At 42.5% G+C, this 20,250-nt stretch overlaps 3 protein-coding genes across 9 annotated transcripts; 1 reads left to right on the forward strand and 2 right to left on the reverse strand.

Annotated features, from left to right (window-relative positions):
* The first annotated feature begins 182 nt into the window (after window positions 1-182).
* LOC9271545 (pentatricopeptide repeat-containing protein At1g09410, mitochondrial) lies at window positions 183-4,713 on the forward strand. Of its 4 annotated transcripts, XM_026023192.2 has the most exons (5): window positions 183-3,311; window positions 3,479-3,537; window positions 3,636-3,748; window positions 3,988-4,100; window positions 4,178-4,713. In XM_026023192.2, exon 1 carries the CDS (start codon window positions 366-368, stop codon window positions 3,132-3,134), a length of 2,769 nt encoding a protein of 922 aa, XP_025878977.1. In that variant the 5' UTR covers window positions 183-365; the 3' UTR covers window positions 3,135-3,311; window positions 3,479-3,537; window positions 3,636-3,748; window positions 3,988-4,100; window positions 4,178-4,713. The 4 variants fall into 4 exon arrangements, with proteins under 4 accessions (XP_025878977.1, XP_025878976.1, XP_025878975.1 ...); XM_026023191.2 differs by having other exon boundaries at window positions 3,479-3,748; XM_026023190.2 differs by lacking the exon at window positions 3,479-3,537.
* Window positions 4,691-12,262, reverse strand: LOC4328315 (putative leucine-rich repeat receptor-like protein kinase At2g19210). 4 transcript variants are annotated; one of them, XM_015771068.3, is made up of 14 exons: window positions 11,858-12,231; window positions 10,741-10,797; window positions 10,126-10,504; window positions 9,337-9,821; window positions 8,988-9,126; window positions 8,788-8,859; window positions 8,061-8,132; window positions 7,897-7,977; window positions 7,104-7,267; window positions 6,738-6,958; window positions 6,360-6,486; window positions 5,934-5,996; window positions 5,615-5,801; window positions 4,691-5,471 (listed from the first exon to the last, which is right to left on the reverse strand). In XM_015771068.3, the coding sequence occupies exons 1-14, from the start codon at window positions 12,030-12,032 to the stop codon at window positions 5,009-5,011; spliced, it is 2,685 nt and encodes an 894-aa protein (XP_015626554.1). In that variant the 5' UTR covers window positions 12,033-12,231; the 3' UTR covers window positions 4,691-5,008. The 4 variants fall into 4 exon arrangements, with proteins under 4 accessions (XP_015626554.1, XP_015626551.1, XP_066163081.1 ...); XM_015771065.3 differs by having other exon boundaries at window positions 10,126-10,651; XM_066306984.1 differs by lacking the exons at window positions 10,741-10,797; window positions 11,858-12,231 and adding an exon at window positions 10,836-11,803 and having other exon boundaries at window positions 10,126-10,681.
* Window positions 12,263-12,490: 228 nt separating this feature from the next.
* On the reverse strand, window positions 12,491-18,502 carry LOC4328316 (endoglucanase 5-like). Its single transcript, NM_001409328.1, has 5 exons — window positions 17,819-18,502; window positions 17,517-17,729; window positions 17,035-17,238; window positions 16,337-16,591; window positions 12,491-13,438 (listed from the first exon to the last, which is right to left on the reverse strand). Exons 1-5 carry the CDS (start codon window positions 18,026-18,028, stop codon window positions 12,716-12,718), a joined length of 1,605 nt encoding a protein of 534 aa, NP_001396257.1. The 5' UTR covers window positions 18,029-18,502; the 3' UTR covers window positions 12,491-12,715.
* Between the last annotated feature and the right edge of the window lie 1,748 nt (window positions 18,503-20,250).

A 20,250-nucleotide genomic window follows, 5' to 3' on the forward strand; every position in this document is an offset into this window, starting at 1 on the left:
CAGCGTCTGCCAAGAGACGTCGGTGCCTCCATCTCGGCCCAGCCCAATAGCCCATGTCATAGTCATTCTCTTAAATGGGCCTGAAATTTATCCGGCCCATATCCATAAATGGGCTGAAATCTCAGCCCGGCCCGAAGTAGGCCTCAGTACGATTTTTCCAAGACGAGCAACGAAAAAAAAAAGAAAATTCACGCTTTTACCACCACCATCTCCGGCGATCCGGAGCAGGGGCGATGGCGGCGCGGGGCTGAGCTCCAGCGGCTTCTCCGGCTCGGAGGCGCGGGTGCCCCCCCAGAGACAGTCTCCACCACTCTCTCTCTCTCTCTCTCTCTCTCTCTCTCTCTCCTACAGTTGGTGGCGCGCGAATGGCTTGCCGCCTGCTTCTCCGCCGCTGCCTCTCAGCCGCGGCCGCCTCGTCGGCGGCGGCGCGGTTCGCCGTGAGGCACGCCCACGGGGAGCTTGAAGTGAGCGGATGCAGCGCCCGCATCCGCGATCTCGGCCGCCTCGGCCGCGTGGGGGAGGCCAGGGAGGTGTTCGACGCGATGCCGCGCCGGGACATCATCGCCTGGAACTCCATGATCTCTGCCTACTGCCACAACGGGATGCCCGACGCCGCGAGGGACCTCTACGACGCCATCTCCGGCGGGAACATGCGCACGGGCGCCATCCTCCTGTCGGGCTACGGCCGCCTCGGCCGCGTGCTCGAGGCTCGCAGGGTGTTCGATGGAATGCTCGAGCGGAACACCGTGGCGTGGAACGCCATGATCAGCTGCTATGTCCAGAACGGGGATATCACTATGGCACGAAGGCTGTTCGATGCAATGCCGAGCAGAGATGTCTCATCATGGAACTCGATGCTTACTGGGTATTGCCACAGTCTACAGATGGTGGATGCAAGGAATCTGTTTGAGAAAATGCCAGAGCGCAATTTGGTTTCGTGGACAGTAATGATTTCTGGGTACGGTCGAATCGAGAACCATGGGAAGGCTTGGGACATCTTCTGTAAGATGCACCGTGAAGGACTGCTACCAGACCAGTCCAATTTTGCCTCTGCGCTCTCAGCAGTTAAGGGTCTTGGAAACCTTGATGTTCTAGAGAGCCTCCGTGTTCTTGCCCTCAAGACAGGCTTTGAGAGGGATGTGGTCATCGGCACAGCAATACTAAATGTGTATTCAAGGGACACGAGTGTGCTTGACACTGCAATAAAATTCTTTGAGAGTATGATTGAAAGGAATGAGTACACATGGTCAACCATGATTGCAGCTTTATCTCATGGAGGCCGAATAGATGCTGCTATTGCTGTCTATGAAAGAGACCCTGTAAAATCAATTGCTTGTCGGACTGCACTTATCACAGGCCTTGCTCAATGTGGTAGGATTGATGATGCACGGATTTTATTTGAACAGATTCCAGAACCTATTGTTGTGTCCTGGAACGCCCTGATTACTGGGTACATGCAGAATGGAATGGTTAATGAGGCAAAGGAGTTGTTTGATAAGATGCCTTTTCGGAACACAATATCTTGGGCTGGGATGATTGCGGGGTATGCACAAAATGGGAGAAGTGAAGAAGCTCTGGGTTTACTTCAAGAGCTCCATAGGAGTGGGATGTTGCCTAGCCTATCTAGTTTGACTAGTATCTTCTTTGCTTGTTCAAATATTGTGGCACTTGAGACAGGAACACAAGTGCATTCCCTTGCAGTAAAGGTTGGTTGCCAGTTCAATAGCTTTGCATGTAATGCACTCATTACTATGTATGGCAAGTGCAGAAACATGGAGTACGCAAGACAAGTATTCAGCCGAATGGTAACTAAGGATATTGTGTCATGGAACTCTTTCCTTGCTGCACTTGTGCAGAATGATCTGTTGGATGAGGCCAGAAACACATTTGACAATATGCTCAGTCGGGACGATGTTTCTTGGACTACCATAATATCTGCGTATGCACATGCTGAGCAATCCAATGAGGCCATGGGGGCTTTCAAAACAATGTTTTGTGAACATGAGTTACCCAACTCACCAATTTTAACTATACTTCTTGGTGTATGTGGGAGTCTAGGTGCTTCTAAGATTGGGCAGCAAATCCACACTGTAGCTATTAAACTTGGAATGGATTCAGAACTTATAGTAGCCAATGCTCTCATATCAATGTATTTCAAGTGTGGCTGTGCAGATTCTCGTAGGATTTTTGATCTAATGGAGGAGCGAGATATTTTTACATGGAATACCATCATTACGGGTTATGCACAACATGGGCTTGGAAGAGAAGCCATCAAGATGTATCAACATATGGAATCTGCTGGGGTGTTACCGAATGAGGTTACCTTTGTGGGGCTTTTAAATGCATGCAGCCACGCTGGTTTGGTAGATGAAGGATGGAAGTTTTTCAAGTCAATGAGCCAAGATTATGGACTAACTCCTCTGCCGGAACACTATGCTTGCATGGTTGACCTGCTTGGGCGAACAGGTGATGTGCAAGGAGCGGAACAATTTATTTATGATATGCCCATTGAGCCAGATACAGTGATTTGGAGTGCTCTTCTTGGGGCATGCAAGATTCACAAGAATGCAGAAATTGGTAAAAGAGCTGCTGAGAAACTCTTCAGAATTGAGCCATCGAATGCTGGCAACTATGTTATGTTGTCAAATATATATTCTTCCCTAGGGATGTGGGGTGAAGTTGCAGAGGTACGAAAAATTATGAAGCAACAAGGTGTGATAAAAGAGCCTGGTTGCAGCTGGACACAGATAAAAGACAAAATGCACTCCTTTGTCACTGGCGATAAGCAGCATGAGCAGATTGAAGAGATAGTTGCTACCCTCGAAGAACTGTACACTTTGTTAAAGGCTACAGGCTATGTGCCTGACACAGAATTTGTTCTCCATGACATTGATGAAGAGCAGAAGGAGAGCTCCCTTTTGTACCACAGTGAGAAGCTTGCTGTTGCTTATTGCCTTCTTGCTACACCTAAGGGCATGCCTATACAGATACTGAAGAACCTTAGAATATGTGGTGACTGTCATACTTTTATCAAGTTTGTATCTCATGTCACCAAGAGACAAATTGACATTAGGGATGGAAATCGGTTCCATCATTTTAGGAACGGTAGCTGCTCCTGTGAAGATTTTTGGTGATATATTTTGACTTCAGATGTGATATTGGCATATTGCCACTTCAGATGTTTTTATTGAGTTGTAGAATACAGAGCAGATTGCATTTTGGGTGCAATGTTCAAATGGTGAACAGTTCGCCATGAGCCCTGGTATTCCTGCCATTGCCATTCTCCACGTCACAACATGAATCGACACCTGGTGAGTGCCTAACATATTTGGCTATCTAGTTTGCTTTTCAGGTAGTGAATCTCTCTTGAACAGACAACTTTTAAATCAAGGTCCAATGAAATGTTAATTTATGTTGGCACTGTGATGTTTTAGTCAACAGTTAATGTACTAGCAGCTATCTCTGCTACCTCTTACAGGTGGCTCAGAAGAACAGCCAGCTAATAGCTCACCTTGTATGAGATATACTCATCATAGGGTAGGATATTTGGTCACTAACTTTACTTGTTGAAATACATCAACCGACAAAAACATTTGTTGGTGACTCTGAACCTTGTTCGGTCTATTTTGAGTCAGATGAAATGAAAGCATGCATTGTAACTTCTGGAGACCTTTGCCTGGAGCCTAACACTCGTCAGAGTTTGTGGCTTTTCAGACATGTACTACGCCAATAGATTCCTGGGATACAGGTTTGTGCTCGCTTCTAAAATGGCAATGTGTTACACTGATAAATACTAGGTTAATGCTACAATTGAATTTTTCAGACGTATTAAATCTTTTTTTCCTCTAAAATTATTATCTTTTGTTCAAAAAGGATGTCCAACTTACTTAAGGTTTTATATTATTTTCAGAGCTTATCAAGAATTTCATCTTAAAAGAACTAATATGCATGCTGACCGTATATGTGTTGTTCTTACCACGATTCCAGATCTTCTCTCATGACATGTGACTACTAATGATATAAGGGATACACTGAGATGGTTACGGTGAAAAAAAGAAAAAGAAAATGTTGACAACATTCAGGATCGTAGAGTTAATCAGGTAATGATGATTGTTTAAGTTGTACCATTGTGATATACAGCTGTTTTGATTGCGCATGGACTTGTATGCTTGTACAGTTGTACACCATGTCAGATCAGAGCTGTAGGAGATTTGAACACGAGATTGCAGAGTCATATGGTGCAGGCCAATGAGTGGATGAAGACCCCGACAAATGATAAGTATGTTTCAGAATTTCCTTTGTCATTGAAGATACTGAGTTGATGTAGGTTGTCACAGCCTCACAGGGGAGTTGGTTTGTGATAGTGTTGTAATTTGTGAGCTGGTATACCCAGCATTTTCTTTTTGGTTTTGTAAGATCACAAAACCTATATTTTGCTTCCAGTTAAGCAAGAGCATGACTTTTATTAAAAAAAAACAGAGAGAGAGAGGAAGCGATGGAAGGGTGTTGACTGCGTGTGTTGGTACATCCAGGTATTATAGACAAGTTTGCATGCTTAGAATTAGTTGATAGGTGAGTTGTTATATATAGGATAAAATTGCTGAGTTGACAATTTTAAGCAGATGCATCAGTCCTGCGTTTGTTTAAATGTTGTTGACAGTTGCGTGCACGGGATGAATGAATTAGAAGCTTACTCAAAGGTTTGATGTTTAATTGGATTGCGTACTGCATCAAGCAATTTACACAAGGACAGCCTCTAATTAATATATCTTACACCAAAAACTTCAAAATCCGGACACCATCACCACATCAAGCGAAATGGATGGTCATAGAAAGTAGAAACAAAGAAAAGAAAAAGAAAATGAACTGGAGCAAATGAAAGTTTCATTTCAAGTTTCACAACTACAACTACGAAATCGACACAAACCTAAGTTTTTTTTGAAGATAAACAGTAGAAAATTTATATATGTAAGATCGAACCTCCATTTCGCATGTAAGATGGAAGCTGTCATCTTACTGCAGGCCCAGGAGAAACTCTTGATATCTCCCCAGATTGCTCTTCTACCTCAAGTGCAGTCTCCTCTCCAAGATTGCTCACGCTCACGTCATCATCACCAGTCACCAAGTGCTTCCTATCGCCATGGCTCTCGAGCTCCAAGCTCTCCTTAAGCTGTGCCACCACCTCTGTCATCGTAGGCCGCTCCCTGGAGACCTCTCGCTTGCAATGCAGCGCCAAGTCAGCGACTTTCCAGACCGAGTTGATGTCGTAGCCTCCCCCTCCTCCCATCCTTGCATCCACAATGCTCTCGATGCTGCCGTGGTCGAGGCTCTGATGCACAAACTCACCAATGTGGATGCTCACGCTCTCGTCGATGGGGATGACGGGAGGGCGGCCTGTGATCAGCTCCAGGAGGACGACACCGAAGCTGTACACGTCGCTCTTCTCGCTGATATGATAATTGCGGTAGTACCTGAACAAGATGGGCAGAATATGACATGGAAGTTCAGTTACTTGGTAGAACTGAAGATATTTCATTTTGAAAGAAAAACAATGCGATTGTTCACGCGCAATATTGAAAAGGAAAGTTCAGTATACGAGAGTTAGAGGAGTTACTCAGGATCCAAGTAGCCGAATGTACCAGCTGGTTCAGTGGTCATATGTGTTCTCGATTCACTGAATACCTTGGTCAGTCCAAAATCAGCGATCTTAGCTCCAAGATTTGTGGTCAAGAGGATGTTCCTACTCTTCACGTCCCTGTGAATCAGTGCTGGCTTACACGCGACATGCAGATACTCCAATCCTGAGATACACAGATATTAAACTTTTATTAGGTAATAAACTAATAATGCGCGGGTATGAATGAAATATCAGAAAACTAATAGTAGTATTTTGCCGGGTGAAAATTAATAGTAGTAGCTAGTTAAGTTTTAACCTTGTGCAGCATCAAGGGCGATGTGAAGACGCTGCTCCCAAGTGAGTGGCTTATTAGTAGTAGCTTCACATATCAACAGAAAATGAACATAATCAGTTTATTGCAGATTTTGGAGAAATCCATGGAAATGATACTTTCTAATATATCTATGTGGTTTTCATTTAGCAACCGTGGCTGTTCTTGTGTCTTTGCAATTCTCCTTTGAGAAAAATGTAGGATTACTCTATAATCTGATTCTAAAGATATAACAGACAGCTAATCTCCCTCCATTCAGGCCTCAGAACAACTTATGTTCGTATAATTGTATTTATATTAGCCATTAACAGTATTTTCATGATAAACCAACTTTATCTTTTACTAGCATGACACAAACAAAGGGTCAAAGCTCTACATAAGCATCTATATTTGGATAATAAGATGGATAACCTCTCAGATGATCCTGAAGGTTCCCTTCCGGCATGTACTCATACACAAGGGCCAAATGATTTTTGTCCTTGCAATAACCAATCAAGGAAACCAAATTCTTGTGATGAATCCTTGTCAAATGTTGGGCCTGAAATATAAAATTCAGAAAATTCAAGCATAGCAGATATGAGAGTGATTAGTAAGTAGCATAATTTATCTACAAAACCACCAAATATTGAAATTGTTCGTTCATCAGAATTCAGAAACAGATGGTTACACAGAAAAAACATGTGTAAGGAAAACAAACTGCATTTTTGACAGTATATTGTAGACAAAATGGTACGAGTTATGAAAGAGCTGTGATACATACAACTTCTCCAAATTAAAAATTACTAATACCTCAGCTAGAAACTCTTTACCCCCCTGTGAAGATGACTCGGATCGCACTTTCACAGCAACTGGGTTACCATTTTCCAAGTAACCAAGGAACACAGCTCCAAACCCACCCTTACCAACCTGCTGGCTAAAGTTATTCGTAATATGCTTCAGTTCTCTGTAAGAGAATTCTCTGTTCTCAAGTAATGCTGATTCATATGTAGGACCAGCAGCTCTTCTCTTGTCTGACATGTCAGTAACACATTTTAGCAAATATCAGGAACATAGTTAAATGCAAGAAATGCTATTGTTAGAACAAGGCAAGAAAAACAGCAAACAATCTGTAATGCACTAAGCAGATATCTCCTACTGTCCTCCTGACTTTATTACCTTTTGCCTTGAGCATTCGGCGCAGAAGAAGAAATAAGACAACAATTAGTGCAACAGTGGCAACTATTGTAATAATTATTGCAGAAAGAAGTGACCCTTTAATTTTCTTTTGACCTGATCCGCATTCAGTATCGTTGCCACATAGTTTTGCATTATAACCAACCCTGACAGTATCAAAAGAAAGCAGTGATTGTCATTAGGAATATGCTTCCATGGTATTCAAAATGAAGAGAGTATGCTCAATTGAAAAGGCTATAGAAGAAAACTTTTTCTCTATATACGTAAATCAGATCTAACTATTAACTAGGTTAATACTGAACCTTTTTAGAGTTCCTTCAACAACAAATTGTCCAGGAAAAAAACTAAAGTACCCTTAAAATTATTGGGAAAGAGTAAATTGATATCTGAAATCTTTCCATGCTTTCCTACTACATTTGAGAAAGTGAAGCATGACCATGGATTTTCTTTTACTGCTTCATTGCCAAAAATATTATACTAAAAGTAATTCAAATAAACTGAACTATTGAAGAACATAGAAAGCCAAATAATAGAATAATCAAACTGAGTCACCCCCGGCCTCTGCATAAAATGCACACAGCCAAAAAAGAATAAATTTATAGAATAAATTGAAAAAATAATATATGATTTTAATTGTTAAGTACTTTCGTAATTAACTGCATCCTTCAATCACGTTGAAAGTTTAAGTAATAAAGTTATTATGGAATATTTTCTTCAAAGCATAATTTAAGTTCAGTTATCCGTGCATTCTATATTTTTGTAACATAGAACATACCTTAGTGACAAAGAACCATTTTGTGATTTTTGAAGAAGATTGTAAGGAATTGGTCCACTGAGATCATTGCTGGACAGGTCCCTACAAAGGAAAAATATCTCATGATATACCAAAAAAGAAAGACTATTATGTCAGAATTCCAAAATCAAAACAATAAAACTTACAGAAACATTAGTAACGGAAGCTGCCCTAGAAAATTTGGAATTGGTCCAGACAAGTTGTTGTGTGACAAATCCCTGGAATAAGTAACAATACTTGTGTATTATATCTAGAAAGGAATAAAGAAATTCAATGTTTCAGAAATGCTATTTATCAGACTTCATCATGACAGGATACAGAAAAATATGCAACTATTCATTGCGTGTAAACAATAAAACTTCTCTATTTCACCAGGTTAACTCTGTCAATATATATCGCCAAACAAGAGCACTATTGAAGTATCATTTCCCGACTACATGGACAAACAAGCAATTCTCTCCTTTTTTTTGTTGAAAAATATGCAGTACATACAATTCTTTCAAGAGAAATACTGTGATCTACTGTGAAGTGTGAACTCGAAAAATCCAAAAAGACAGTCCCTAAACAACCGTGTATTTTTTTAACATATTGATGAGTAATTGGGCTCCATATGTAACACTCCCAATCATCTTAGGAATATATGCCCAATGAGTCCTTAATCCTCATGTGTTGGAATTTTGCTAATAGTTTTGCAAATTCCTTGGTAAATACTAAATACACAATTCAGTTTCAACAAGAAATGAGTGTTTTATTTTTGATTAGAGCAATCACTAGTACTTCAAAAACAAAGAAATCGGGGACACTACATAATTCATTATGAAGGATTGCGGTGCATTAAAAGTTCTGTTATGAGACGTGATGGTGAGAACCTACAGGTACTGGAGTGATTTGAGATCTCCAAAATAAGTAGCAATAGATCCAGCCAACCCACTGGAAGACAAGTTTCTGTCCAAATAAAAATAATAATCAAGAACAATTAGTTCTCCTATTGAAATGTTGTAAGGTGAATACCAAAATATGCCACCTATAGCAATGGATATTCTTTATCTTTCAAACATGACCATGAAACTTACAGTGATGTTATTTTAGAGGAATCAGCTGGAGGATAGGAACAGTTTAATCCTTCCCATGCAAAAGCTTTTGGAGCACATGGATCGCCCATCCAGTTTTTCTTCACATCATAATTTTGTTGGACTTCCATCATGGCTCTAGCTGGTTTGCAAGAACAAGGAAATGATCAAGCTCATACGAAATGAACAATCAGCAAAGAAAACTTTTGAGATACTATTGCATGTCAAATGTGATAAACAAAAGCTGTAGCATTGTCAGTGTACTACCTCTTATGGTGCAAATTGCATGTGAAGTTAAAATATAATAGAATTTGATGATAATGAACATAAAATTGCGCCAGTAAATTCATACCGTCTCTAGGATCAGTTGCAAACTCAGTTAGCGGTTTCACCAAGTACATCTCCATGGCATTGAGGATAGGTGGAAGAGTTGCATTTTTCGTAGCAACAAGTGAGACACTATAACTTGCCAGCCCCTGTACGGTGCCAGACAAGGAATCGGCAAATAGGAATGGTGGAGTATAAGGTTGTGTGTTCCATGTATTGTTATTGACAATAATATCAAACTGTCTCAGCCCATTGCTCGGTACAGACTGTAACTCGGAGAAGTAGAGCACAAAGAAGTATTTGGAGCTGATGTTCACCGATGGGTCAGATGGATCCCAAGTGAAATTAATTCTCGAGCTATTAACTGTTGCTGCACTTTGCATGACAGCTGATGGTACATCATAGACATCAGTGAGGTAATTCTGAACTACTGATGTTGCAGATATCTCAGTCCAGTCTGGGATCGTATCATATGTTGACCAAAGCCGGTCGTGGGGATCAAGTGGGTATCTGTTTGGACAAAAGAAAAATTATTTGTGTGATCTAGTATACTAGTTCACTGAATTTAGTCAAAACGACCATACTATCGTTGAAAAGTAAAGCTTAAAGAAACACAATTCATGCAAGGTGTGACTAAAACTGATACATCTGCATTAGTTCATAGAGATATTTCAACAAGTCCGCAAGATACCCAGCCATCATAGGTACTCCCAAATGTTGGCAATATTTCAGTTTTTAACCAAGATGGTAAGAGAACCAACTTGGTTAGTTAAATTCAAATCAGAGTTCAGACAGAACAAAATCTAAAACTAACCTGGTTATTGAATTGTCTGTGGGTCCCATGTTGAACCGATTGGAATTGATCAGCACCAAAGATTGAGTTGTATTTGCCTCTGGGTAAAGAGTACTCTTCAGTGGCCTCAAATCAAGCCCAGATATAAACGGAGTTCCCGTCCCTTTGTTCACCAAACAGACTTGCAGGTAATCAGCAGGAGCCACAACTATGATGTCCATCCAATTAACTGCATCGGCATTACTAAACTTAACCTCATGCCAGTAGTTTGCCCCCAGGTACAGATCAAAGACAGGAAGCTTGTTCAGGCTATCGTAATTTGCATAGTAGAAGACAGCTCGAACAAAGTACTTGTTTCCCTCCTGCAAGGACCTCAGGGTGTAGCAGTTCCGTGTGCCATCTGGAAAGAATCGGACATTGTAATTGCGCTGTGCCAGTGATGGTTTAATGTATGCTGAGGAGATGTTATGGTTTGCTCCTGTGCTGATGAAACCATAGTCCGAAACATATATTATACTTGATGTGGGATCTTGATAGGACGATTTCTCTGGAATGCCGCAATCGATGCTTATGAAACCTGGATAGAAAACACCAATCCAAAATTCTCAGTAAATCCACCATGATCAAGAAACATACCTCTGAATGATACATGTGAACATTGTGAGTCCGCAGTTGCTTTCCATTGTGTACTGCCTGAACATAAAGAGTTGAACAAATTAGGAGCAGCACACCTTGACTATCAGGCTGGCCATGGACAAATTGCAAGATGTAGAACAGGAGAATTGCCGCACATATGTTCATCCTTCCTGCTCACTCTTGTGAACATAACTGCATAACCAGAGCACTGAAGCTAACAGAAGGACAGAGACTATGCATATATATCCATGGGACTAACTGATGCATTCATATTATACTCAGGTGTCCTACTCTGCTATTTTTATAGGTAGTCAAGGTACAAGAAACCACTAGGTCAACTACGATACAATAAACAAATTACTTGACATGCTACTTAATTATGCCACGCTGATAGAAAGGATGCAGATATGACAATTTTCTTGAAACCTTTGTAATTATGTGAATGTCTTGTTTACATTATTTGAAGGCTGTCTCATTATCTGTTCACTGGGTTTCAACTCTCATGATCGTTATTAACACAATGGAATGGACCTGGCCCACCTGGCACGGTTATTATTAGAATTGGCAACAAATCTAGGGAAATCATCCAAAAAAATAGCTAAAAGAAAAGAAAAGGCATAGCATCTAGTTAACTATTAAGCTAGAGCTTCTCCAGAGTGGAACTGACCTGAACCTGAGCAAAAACTAATTCCATTCCAAGTCCAACTCAGCTCTTGACACTCCATAACTTTAATTTTCTCCCCATAATATTCAATGTTATCTTGCAATGCATACATAGCTAGCTAGTCACCATCTATCATCAACCTAGTAAGTAATCTCATACAATAAACTAACGAGACGATCCTGACGAATCTTACAAGTGGCACATCGAGGAAAAAACAAGGAAAAACTAGCCACTATAATTGCTAGGTACGAGTTTACAAATTACAAATTCCCCAATTAATAAACGAGCGATGAACCCTGGCAATTCTACCAAAAATTTCATAATCCTTTAACAACATCCATGTCCACGACAACTTCTGAATCCAAAGGAAACGACGTGAGCTGCGCAGTTGGAGCCTTCCCCCAGCAACATTGTTCAGGCGATATCGATCCACAAGGTGCGGAAATTGCGTACCTGAACCTGACGAAGGCGACGACGCGCGCGGCGACTTCGGGGACCCAGCGCAGCCGCTCAGGGGCCCGTCGCGTCGCGTGGCTGGGGGCGTCCCCCTTCCACCTCCGACGACGTCGAGGCATCGAAGTCGGCGCTCAGATGAGGCCGCTGGCCGGAGACGGCCAGTAATGACCATCCAGTTGACGGAATTCGTCGAGGAGTGGCCAGAAATCTCTACTCTCCTTGAACTCGGCCGCAGACTCCTGCGCGGGCGCCGTCTCCGGCGCCGACACGAGGGTGTCGAGCTCTCTCGAGCGACGCGCACGGCGGCGAGCGCCGGAGCGGGCAGAGGAGGGCGGCGCTGGCGCCGGCATTTCGCCGAACACGGCGCGGGTGGACTGTGTGATCAGTGGAGAAGTTGAAATTGAGATGGAGAAACCGAAGGGGAGCAATTTGGGCCTTCCAGGATTGGGCTCAAGCCCAAGCCCAAGAAATAATGGTAGAACAGAGCCCAAATCATCTCAAATCGTACAGCCCATTTCAAACATAAAACTTGTGAAACCCAACATTTTTTTTAAAAAAAAACAGACAATAAGTGAAATGCAACAGAACATTAAATTGAGCAATTGATCAAGCAGATGATGGGAGTAGATATATCGGTATGATTTTTTTTTGTTCTTTTTTTCCTTTTTCATTCCTTTAATCCCTACATCTTCTATGTTCAAATTTCAAAACATGAAAAAAAAACCCTCTACGAATCATATAAACAAAAACGAATGTATAAAATTTCCCTTTTTTCATTTTTTTTATTATTATCACCATTCACCAATCAGAGGGGGTCATATAAATTCTCTCATCTCCTAACTTATACAACATCTACTACAGATCATCCTCCGCCACCGGCGACGTCGACGACGGCGGCGCGTCTTCCCCGCGCCGCCGCCGCTCGAGCTCCATGAGCCTGGAGAAGACGCCGACCATGGGCGCCGTGTTGTACGTGCAGGCCTCCGTCTGCATGTACGCGCCGCGGTGGTCGGTGAACACGTCGTTGCCGTTGGGCCCGCCGACGACGGCGCCGACGAGGTCGTGCGGGTTCTCCGCCGCCGCGCTGTACCACGAGTCGAACCCCTGGAGGCACCCGATGAAGTCGCGGTCGCGCGCGTACGACGCGCTCGACGCCGCGCGGTGGTGCACCCGCCGCGGGTACGCCTCGCCGTACCCGACGAGGTAGCTCGTCGCCATCGGGTTCGTCCCCAGTATGTAATCCGCCTGCGACCTCGCGAACTCCAGCACCTCGCCGGCGTCCGCCGCCGCAGGAGCGGCCTCGTCGGCGGCGGCGTCGGGGTCCGGGCAGAGGAGGGGGAGGGAGAGGTAGGAGAGGACGTCGGAGTAGACGGTGAGGAGGAAGGCGGCGTTGGAGACGTACTGGAGGTTGTTCCACGGGCGGATGAAGAGGAGGCCCGCCGGAGTGCGGCCGGCGTTGTGGGCGGCGCCGCCGGGGTTGCGGCCCATGCAGGAGCACACGTAGTACTCCGCCTTTGACCTGTACTTCTCCAGCACCTCGCGCTGCTGCGAGCTCAGATGCTTCTCCTCTACCAGCAGCTGCTCTCCAATATCCATCCATGCATTATCACAAAATTATTGTTAATAATTATTACTGCCTGATTAAATATGATCAATATATGCGAAATAGATTAAATTCTCGTGAGCAAATTAAAAACTTATTAGAAAGAGCTCAAATAATACCACAACCAAATTTAAATACATTAGAGTACTTTTCACTTTCTTCGGTTTTGACATGCAACTTTGATCATTTCTTTTAGTATTCAAAATATAACGATAAAATCTAATAATATTGTAATATTATAAAAATACTTGCAAAGAAAAATTTACCCATATTATTTTTACGTTAAAACTAAATATTTTGACAACTATGAATAGTCAAAGTTTCAAAAAAGTTTTGGCCGAATAAAATTGGCATTGTAATATATTTAAACGCGGAGGTATAGTGATTGTTTTAAGAAGAAGAAAATGTATTACAGATGTAGAGAATTCTTCTGCATCGGACAAATGCATTCACTTTTTAATTGCGTGAAAACATAAGGTTCTACGTTATTTCAATGTCAACACTCACTTTTAAGTTGAAAATGGGTACTACAAGAGTCCATACGAGTACTTATCAATTAGAAAGTGAGACATCGAGAGAAATGTATTTTAATTAATTAACGGTTCATGTTAGTCAAACTATCTGCCAAATCTCTACAGTTAGGCATGGCTGACTTTCAGGATAGCCAATGCCAATTAGCCAAAATACAGCTCATGTAGGCTGAATTTTAGTGTTATATATTCAAATGCAAAATTATCTGGAGATGCTCACAGTACGATTAAATTATTAAGGCAGATTAATCTACATAATAACTATTATAATCTGGGCCACATGATCCTTACTGATTAAGTTGTCAGGACTCTGGTTGTGATCCAACCACTATATACAACTTTTCTTGTGCTGTCAGACATGTAACTACTGTTTGTTGAAATGTTGAATGCCTCATGCATGGCCATGATATAATATTGTTTACCTCAGATATGCATGGCACTTTGTGTTGTCCACATTAGAAAGAATTGTCTCAAGCTCTCAAAAAATACATTTTCCTCTCCTCACTAATGGCAATAGAAGTCCAAGATATGCACATCAATGCCAGTCAACTTTTTCATTAATAACAGATGAACTCTATTGGACAGTAGCAGAATGTCTAGCAGCTATAAGCCTAGGAATAGGATATATAAGATTAATTAACTGATTTTCTTACTTCAAAGATCACATTCCAAGCATGGCAGAGAAGGTAAGACAGGAAGATCAGCTTATGGATGAATATTGAAATATGGGCATGGTAAGAGCTGCCTTGTATTCTAAGCATGGGGAAAAAAAGACTATGGTCAATGGAGTTATCATTAGGAAGGCAGTCCATTTCTACAAGACACCAATAATGTCATCAGTCTACACCTCAGAAAAAAAAAACTATTCCAAGGTTAGGAAAACAGTCTGTTTCCAGAAGAATAGTTCTACCTAGAACACATGTGGAAAAACGTTTGAAATGGTTAGCATAGGACAAAGGCACAGTTGGAGGAAAACAATCAGCATGAAAGGTCCTTAATTATTTAAACAAATTGATCATCATTCCTAAGGCATCTCACTATCTTTCCTTGGGGTGAATTGAGAATCATATGCTAGCTTTTTCCTAAGTGCCCTCCTTTTGTGCGAGAAGAATCATCTCCTCAGCTTAATCATCAATCCTGATGCATTCACACATTGTATATAGTTGCATGGTTTGTGTGGCAAAGAAATTAAATGCAGATGCCCCAAATCCAAATTAAATCAGCATATATGCTTTCGGTGCGTTCTACACAGCTTTGCGAAACAACTACTTCCATGTTATTCATAAGCACACTTCCCAAATTGCTAAGCGATATGTTTTGTGAAAAAAAATTATATAGATGTTTCTTTAAAAATAAAAAAACATTTTTAAAGTTTGTAGTAATTAATATTTGATTAATATTGTGCTAATGGCTTACGTTGTTTTGGCATCGAAAATTTCAGCAAACAAACTCAGCCTTTGTAAGACTCTATAAGCTATGCTTATTCCTCTACAAGATGGGGTTGTTGGTGGCCAAGGCATTGCATGGTGGTGCATCCATCCACGCATCAACTCCCAACACAAGCAAAGCCATGGTAGCTCTAGCTAGTATGCTTGTAAGCCAGAACAAGCAAAAGGGCCTTTGCACCAAACAGCCTTGCTCCTCATGCAACTCCAATGGCTCTAGTTTGCAGGGCTTCTTGCAGTTACACAATCTTTTTTTCAGTCCATCCACATCAGAGTAGGTCAGCCAAGAAGAGGGTGTCAATTTAGCCATCTCCTGATCAATCACCTAATTACTACTGCTAATTCTGATGCTAATGCCTCTGAATAATTTGGTTAATTAATTCAGTCTGTCACGCGATGTGTATACGTCAACAATTTACAGCTAGCGCAATCACCGGTGGAAAATTCGATCTTCCGTTGGTCTTGTGCTTAACAGTTAACACTGACAGATGCCGGAATTAATTAAGCTAATCAGATGCAGTCATCAACTATAAAGAAGAGCTGTAGTAGACTGTAGACAGTGTATACTACAGTGTATCTGACTGCATGGCTGACCAAAACATGCAGGTTGATTATGCATGCAGTCACTCATGCGTGCGCGCGTCAGCCATATCTATTATTAATTTTTCAGCGAGCAACAACATAAATTAAAATTTAAAACATTCCTAACCTTTCTTTCAATAAAAAAAACTAAAGGATTCCCGGGTTTCATACGCAACAGAATTTCAATATTAATATAGAGATTTAAAATATAACTTCTTTTAAGCATTAAATTTAGTTAAATTCGTTCCAAGGTTCTGATCCGCCACCGCGTATTTATGTATGTATAAATGTAAGTATACATGTATTATGTACGTACCTTGGAAGCGAGGACTTGGAGTCCGGCGTACTTGATGTCCCAGCTGAACTCGGAGACGGCCCAGCCGGTGCCGCCGAAGTCGTCGGCGTTGTCGACGGCGTAGTCGAGGTATTCGCGGCGGCCGGTGGCACGGTGCAGCCACAGCGCCGCCCACAGCAGCTCATCCTTGTACCCACTTGATGATGGGTAGTAGTTCTTTACCACCTCCACACTCTCGTCGTATCTCCCCCTGTACTTGTCCCCAAACTCAAACAACTGCACCCACAAATACATACAATTATACTTTTACGTATAATTATGTACCTGCTCTTCAAAATATATACTTTCTACAGTTCAAAATATAAGTATTTGGGGATAGGGTGATGTACATATAAATTGTACTTGTACGCATAATTACAAATATACATACTCTTCAAATACTCCCTACATTCTTAAAATATACAAGTACTTTTATGCGTTCCTCAAAATGATACCTTTTAAAAAACGTGCAGAAATATTTATAGTTTAGTACTGAGGTGGTAATTTTTTTTAAAAAAAGAAAGTCAGGAAAACAGTTGCTCTATCGTTGTCATGACATTTTTTTGATGCGAAATAATTAGGTGATTAAGCAAAGGAAAAGGTAGCTTAAAGCGAAATTAAAATTTTTTGATTTTCTTTTTTGGAGTAGTGAGTGGTGAGTAGTGAGAGGGAGGACGTGCCTGCTGAGCGTGGTGGAGGAGGAGATGGGCGTAGTGGGCGTCGCCGGCGCGGCGGAAGACGATGGATGCGGCGGCCATGGCGGCGGCGGTCTCTGCGGCGACCTCCGACCCGGGGTTCTCGGCGTCCACCTTGTACGCGTGCCGCGACGTCGTCATGTCCTCCGGCCGCTGCCAGCAGTAGTGGTCCGAGTCGCCGTCGCCGACCTGCCATTAATCCATTATTATATCTATACACGTATATATATCAGGGTTTGAAATTCTGGAACGATTTCGGAAATTTCGCTTATTTCGTCCGACCCCTCTGATACAATAATTTTGGTAATATTTGTTTAAATTCAACTAAATTTTGTTTAAAATTTTGGAAATTTCGGCATTTCGGTGAGGTCCGATCAAATCGACTAAACCGAAAGATTTAACACTGATATATATACGGTGTATTGTGCGCGTATGTGTACAGTATACGTATTCGTGTACGTACGTACCTGAGTCCAGAGGACGTTGGGGTGGGTGTGCGCCTTGATGAAGTAATCGGTGCCCCATTTGATGGCGTGGAGGGCGTGGCCGAGCTCGCCGGCGGCGGCGATCTCCTCGCCGTACTCCAGCACGCTCCACGACAGCATCGTGACGGTGAACGCCATGGGCAGCCCGAACTTGACGTGGTCGCCGGCGTCGTAGTACCCGCCCACCAGGTCCACCTGCATGCGCACACAGCCACACACGGCGGTCAGCCACGACGCGCCGGACGAACACCTTTGCCTCGCCGGCGACGGAGACGAAGACGTACCCCTTGCTCGAGGCCGTCGGTGAGGCCGGAGTGGCCGCGCCACCGCACGCGCTGGTTGTACGGCAGGCGGCCCGACCGCTGCGCCTCGAAGTAGAGCAGGCTCTTCGACAGCGCCTCGCCGTAGTCGTGCGCCGCCGCCGCCGCCGCCATGGCCAGCGACACGGCGACCACGGCCGCGGCCACCACGAAGCGGCCGGAGACGTCGCTCATCCTACGCCGCCGCCCAACCACAGCACATCGATCAAACAGCTCACACCCCTCACAAATATACAAGAATCCAGAAATATCACCACCGGATGATCAAGCTCAATCGATCCAGCCAAGATCGATCACTAATAACTCTCTTCCCAAAATCGAATCAATCAATGAGCCTGCATATGCATGCAGGTGCCAGCTGACCACCGCCTGATCTCCCGGAATGGAAACTGATAACTGAAGATTAATGGCGCCACTAAACAACAATGGCTACTGATTTAATCACTTCCAGCTAAGGCAAATGAACAAGAACCTCCAGCTGCCAATGAACAAGAACAAGAACACTACTGATCACTGATGAACACACACAGACACATATGCTAGTTAGCTGCATTCATGTATATATATGTATATATATGCATGTGTGTTTGGGTATATGTGAGAGGGAGGAGAGATTAATGGAGAAGAATTGGGCTTCAAATCAAGAGAGGAGGGGAGGAAGCAATCAAAATGGGGTAGGAATATAAGGTGTGGGTGCCACTGCCATCCATGTGTGTGGAAAGGGAAGGTGAGTTGGTGAGGTTGAGAAGGTAGGCTTTGGTTTGGCTTGGCTTGGCATGGCAGTGTCTTGAGAAGAGGAGGACAGGGACATGAATCTACTGGGTCTGCTTGGTACTCCCATATGGTACAAACTACAAAGACAGGCACACCACAGTGGAGTTGCATTCTGCATTCTCTGCAGTTTGGTTGCAACAAGGCCACAAGGCTGATTTGGTGGTGTTGCAACAAAGCTATCCTCATGTTCCTTTCCTAAGCTGAGTTTTGTTCTGGTTGGACTGGCCCCCACTTCCTATAGCTAGCTTGCTCCGGTGGTCAGTTTTTTGGTAGGTCCAGCCCTGCTGGTCCACGGGACTCCCCGGGCTTGGAGCGTCGTCCGATCGCCGATCAATGGTGGAGCTTTAAAAGAGAAGAAATTGGGTTTATATGTATGTTCAATCTAGAAATGAATTGTGTGGATTTTGGGGCAGGAACTTCTTGCAGATTTGTCCCCTGCAATTCAAATTATGCTTTAATTTTTTCTTTCATTTTTTTGTCTCATGAAAAATCCAAAATGTTGAAGCCCTACTTGTGATTGTGTGAGAAATAATTTCTGTTGGGTTATTCCCTCTAGAAGAGAATTAAGGTGCAGGGAAGGAACTTCAAGGAAGCAAGTAGGGTTCTATTAGAGCGCATGTCATGGCAATATAGTTCTCTCAAGGAAAAGGTCAGCTAACGAATTTCTAGGTGAAAACTCTCCTAGACCCAATTGCGAACAAAAAAAAAGGAGACCTAGCTAGCAAAGAAAATATCACCACCTACAAAATTAACCAAGGGACAGAAAATTAAATCCATGAAAAGGGATAGGTTGAAATTTGATTCGCCCATTATATAAAATACAATTTTTTTTACTTGCATATATATATGTGGCTAGCTGTTAATCCAGGTTGAGCAATCAATTCGTTGGCATGTTGCTGTCAGGAGGTGTTAGCAAGTAAACACCACACAAGTTGCAATTGTTTTTGTGTGTGCTGTGACTGACTGACCAAAGTGTAGCAGGAGAGGAACAGGAGAGGAGGATGCGTCGGTTGGAATCCAAAAGGAATGGGAATTCTTAACATAATTATGCTTTGACGCATGAGTTGGTAGCTAGAGGAGATGAAGCAGGAAAGAGGCAGTCTCTGGACTTGGAGTTGCAGAAAGATTAGGTCCACGTTTACAACAAGCTCAATTTAGTTCATTAATTACTGTAACTAACTGTTGGTCAAAATTGGGCCCTGTTTATGAGGGCACCCGCAATGGTTATCTATAGTCTCTTATAAGAGATCCATGTCAGCATATTTTCCTACTTGGAAGAGATTAAATAAAGAGAGAGAGCAAAGCTATTTACTAACCTAGAGATAATCTATAGAGAAAAACGAGACAATACATGAGAGAGCTATAGATACCCATGTAGACATACTATTGAGGTGGTTTACTATTAATCTAGTCTATTGTTGAGATGTACATGTTTTATAGAGAGCACCTTACTTTACCATTGCGGATGCTCTGAGTAATTAAATTAGACCCACTACTAATCCTAGTGCTACTGTTTGTGTCAGCAGCTAGCTAGCAGCACCCTGAAGATACTAGTTAAGCTTAAGAAAAAGGCTTCCTTTTTTGCAGTTTAGTTCTGAATGTAGTAATTGTTATTATTTAAT

The sequence above is a fragment of the Oryza sativa genome, chromosome 2 (genome assembly GCF_034140825.1).
Source record: "Oryza sativa Japonica Group chromosome 2, ASM3414082v1".
In the NCBI taxonomy this organism is placed as follows: Eukaryota; Viridiplantae; Streptophyta; class Magnoliopsida; order Poales; family Poaceae; genus Oryza; species Oryza sativa.

What these genes read in the sequence shown, in the direction of transcription:
- LOC9271545 (XM_026023188.2), top strand. Translation starts at nt 366, where the DNA reads ATGGCTTGCCGCCTGCTTCTCCGCCGCTGCCTCTCAGCCGCGGCCGCC.
- LOC4328315 (XM_015771065.3), bottom strand. Translation starts at nt 12,032, where the DNA reads ATGGTCATTACTGGCCGTCTCCGGCCAGCGGCCTCATCTGAGCGCCGA. An exon ending in TGCAACTGATCCTAGAGACG is followed by an intron (nt 9,127 to 9,336) that starts GTATGAATTTAC and finishes CTTGCAAACCAG; the next exon opens with CTAGAGCCATGATGGAAGTC. An exon ending in CGCCCTTGATGCTGCACAAG is followed by an intron (nt 5,802 to 5,933) that starts GTTAAAACTTAA and finishes TGTGTATCTCAG; the next exon opens with GATTGGAGTATCTGCATGTC.
- LOC4328316 (NM_001409328.1), bottom strand. Translation starts at nt 18,028, where the DNA reads ATGAGCGACGTCTCCGGCCGCTTCGTGGTGGCCGCGGCCGTGGTCGCC. An exon ending in CCGACGGCCTCGAGCAAGGG is followed by an intron (nt 17,730 to 17,818) that starts GTACGTCTTCGT and finishes GTGCGCATGCAG; the next exon opens with GTGGACCTGGTGGGCGGGTA. An exon ending in TCCAAGTCCTCGCTTCCAAG is followed by an intron (nt 13,439 to 16,336) that starts GTACGTACATAA and finishes ATTGGAGAGCAG; the next exon opens with CTGCTGGTAGAGGAGAAGCA.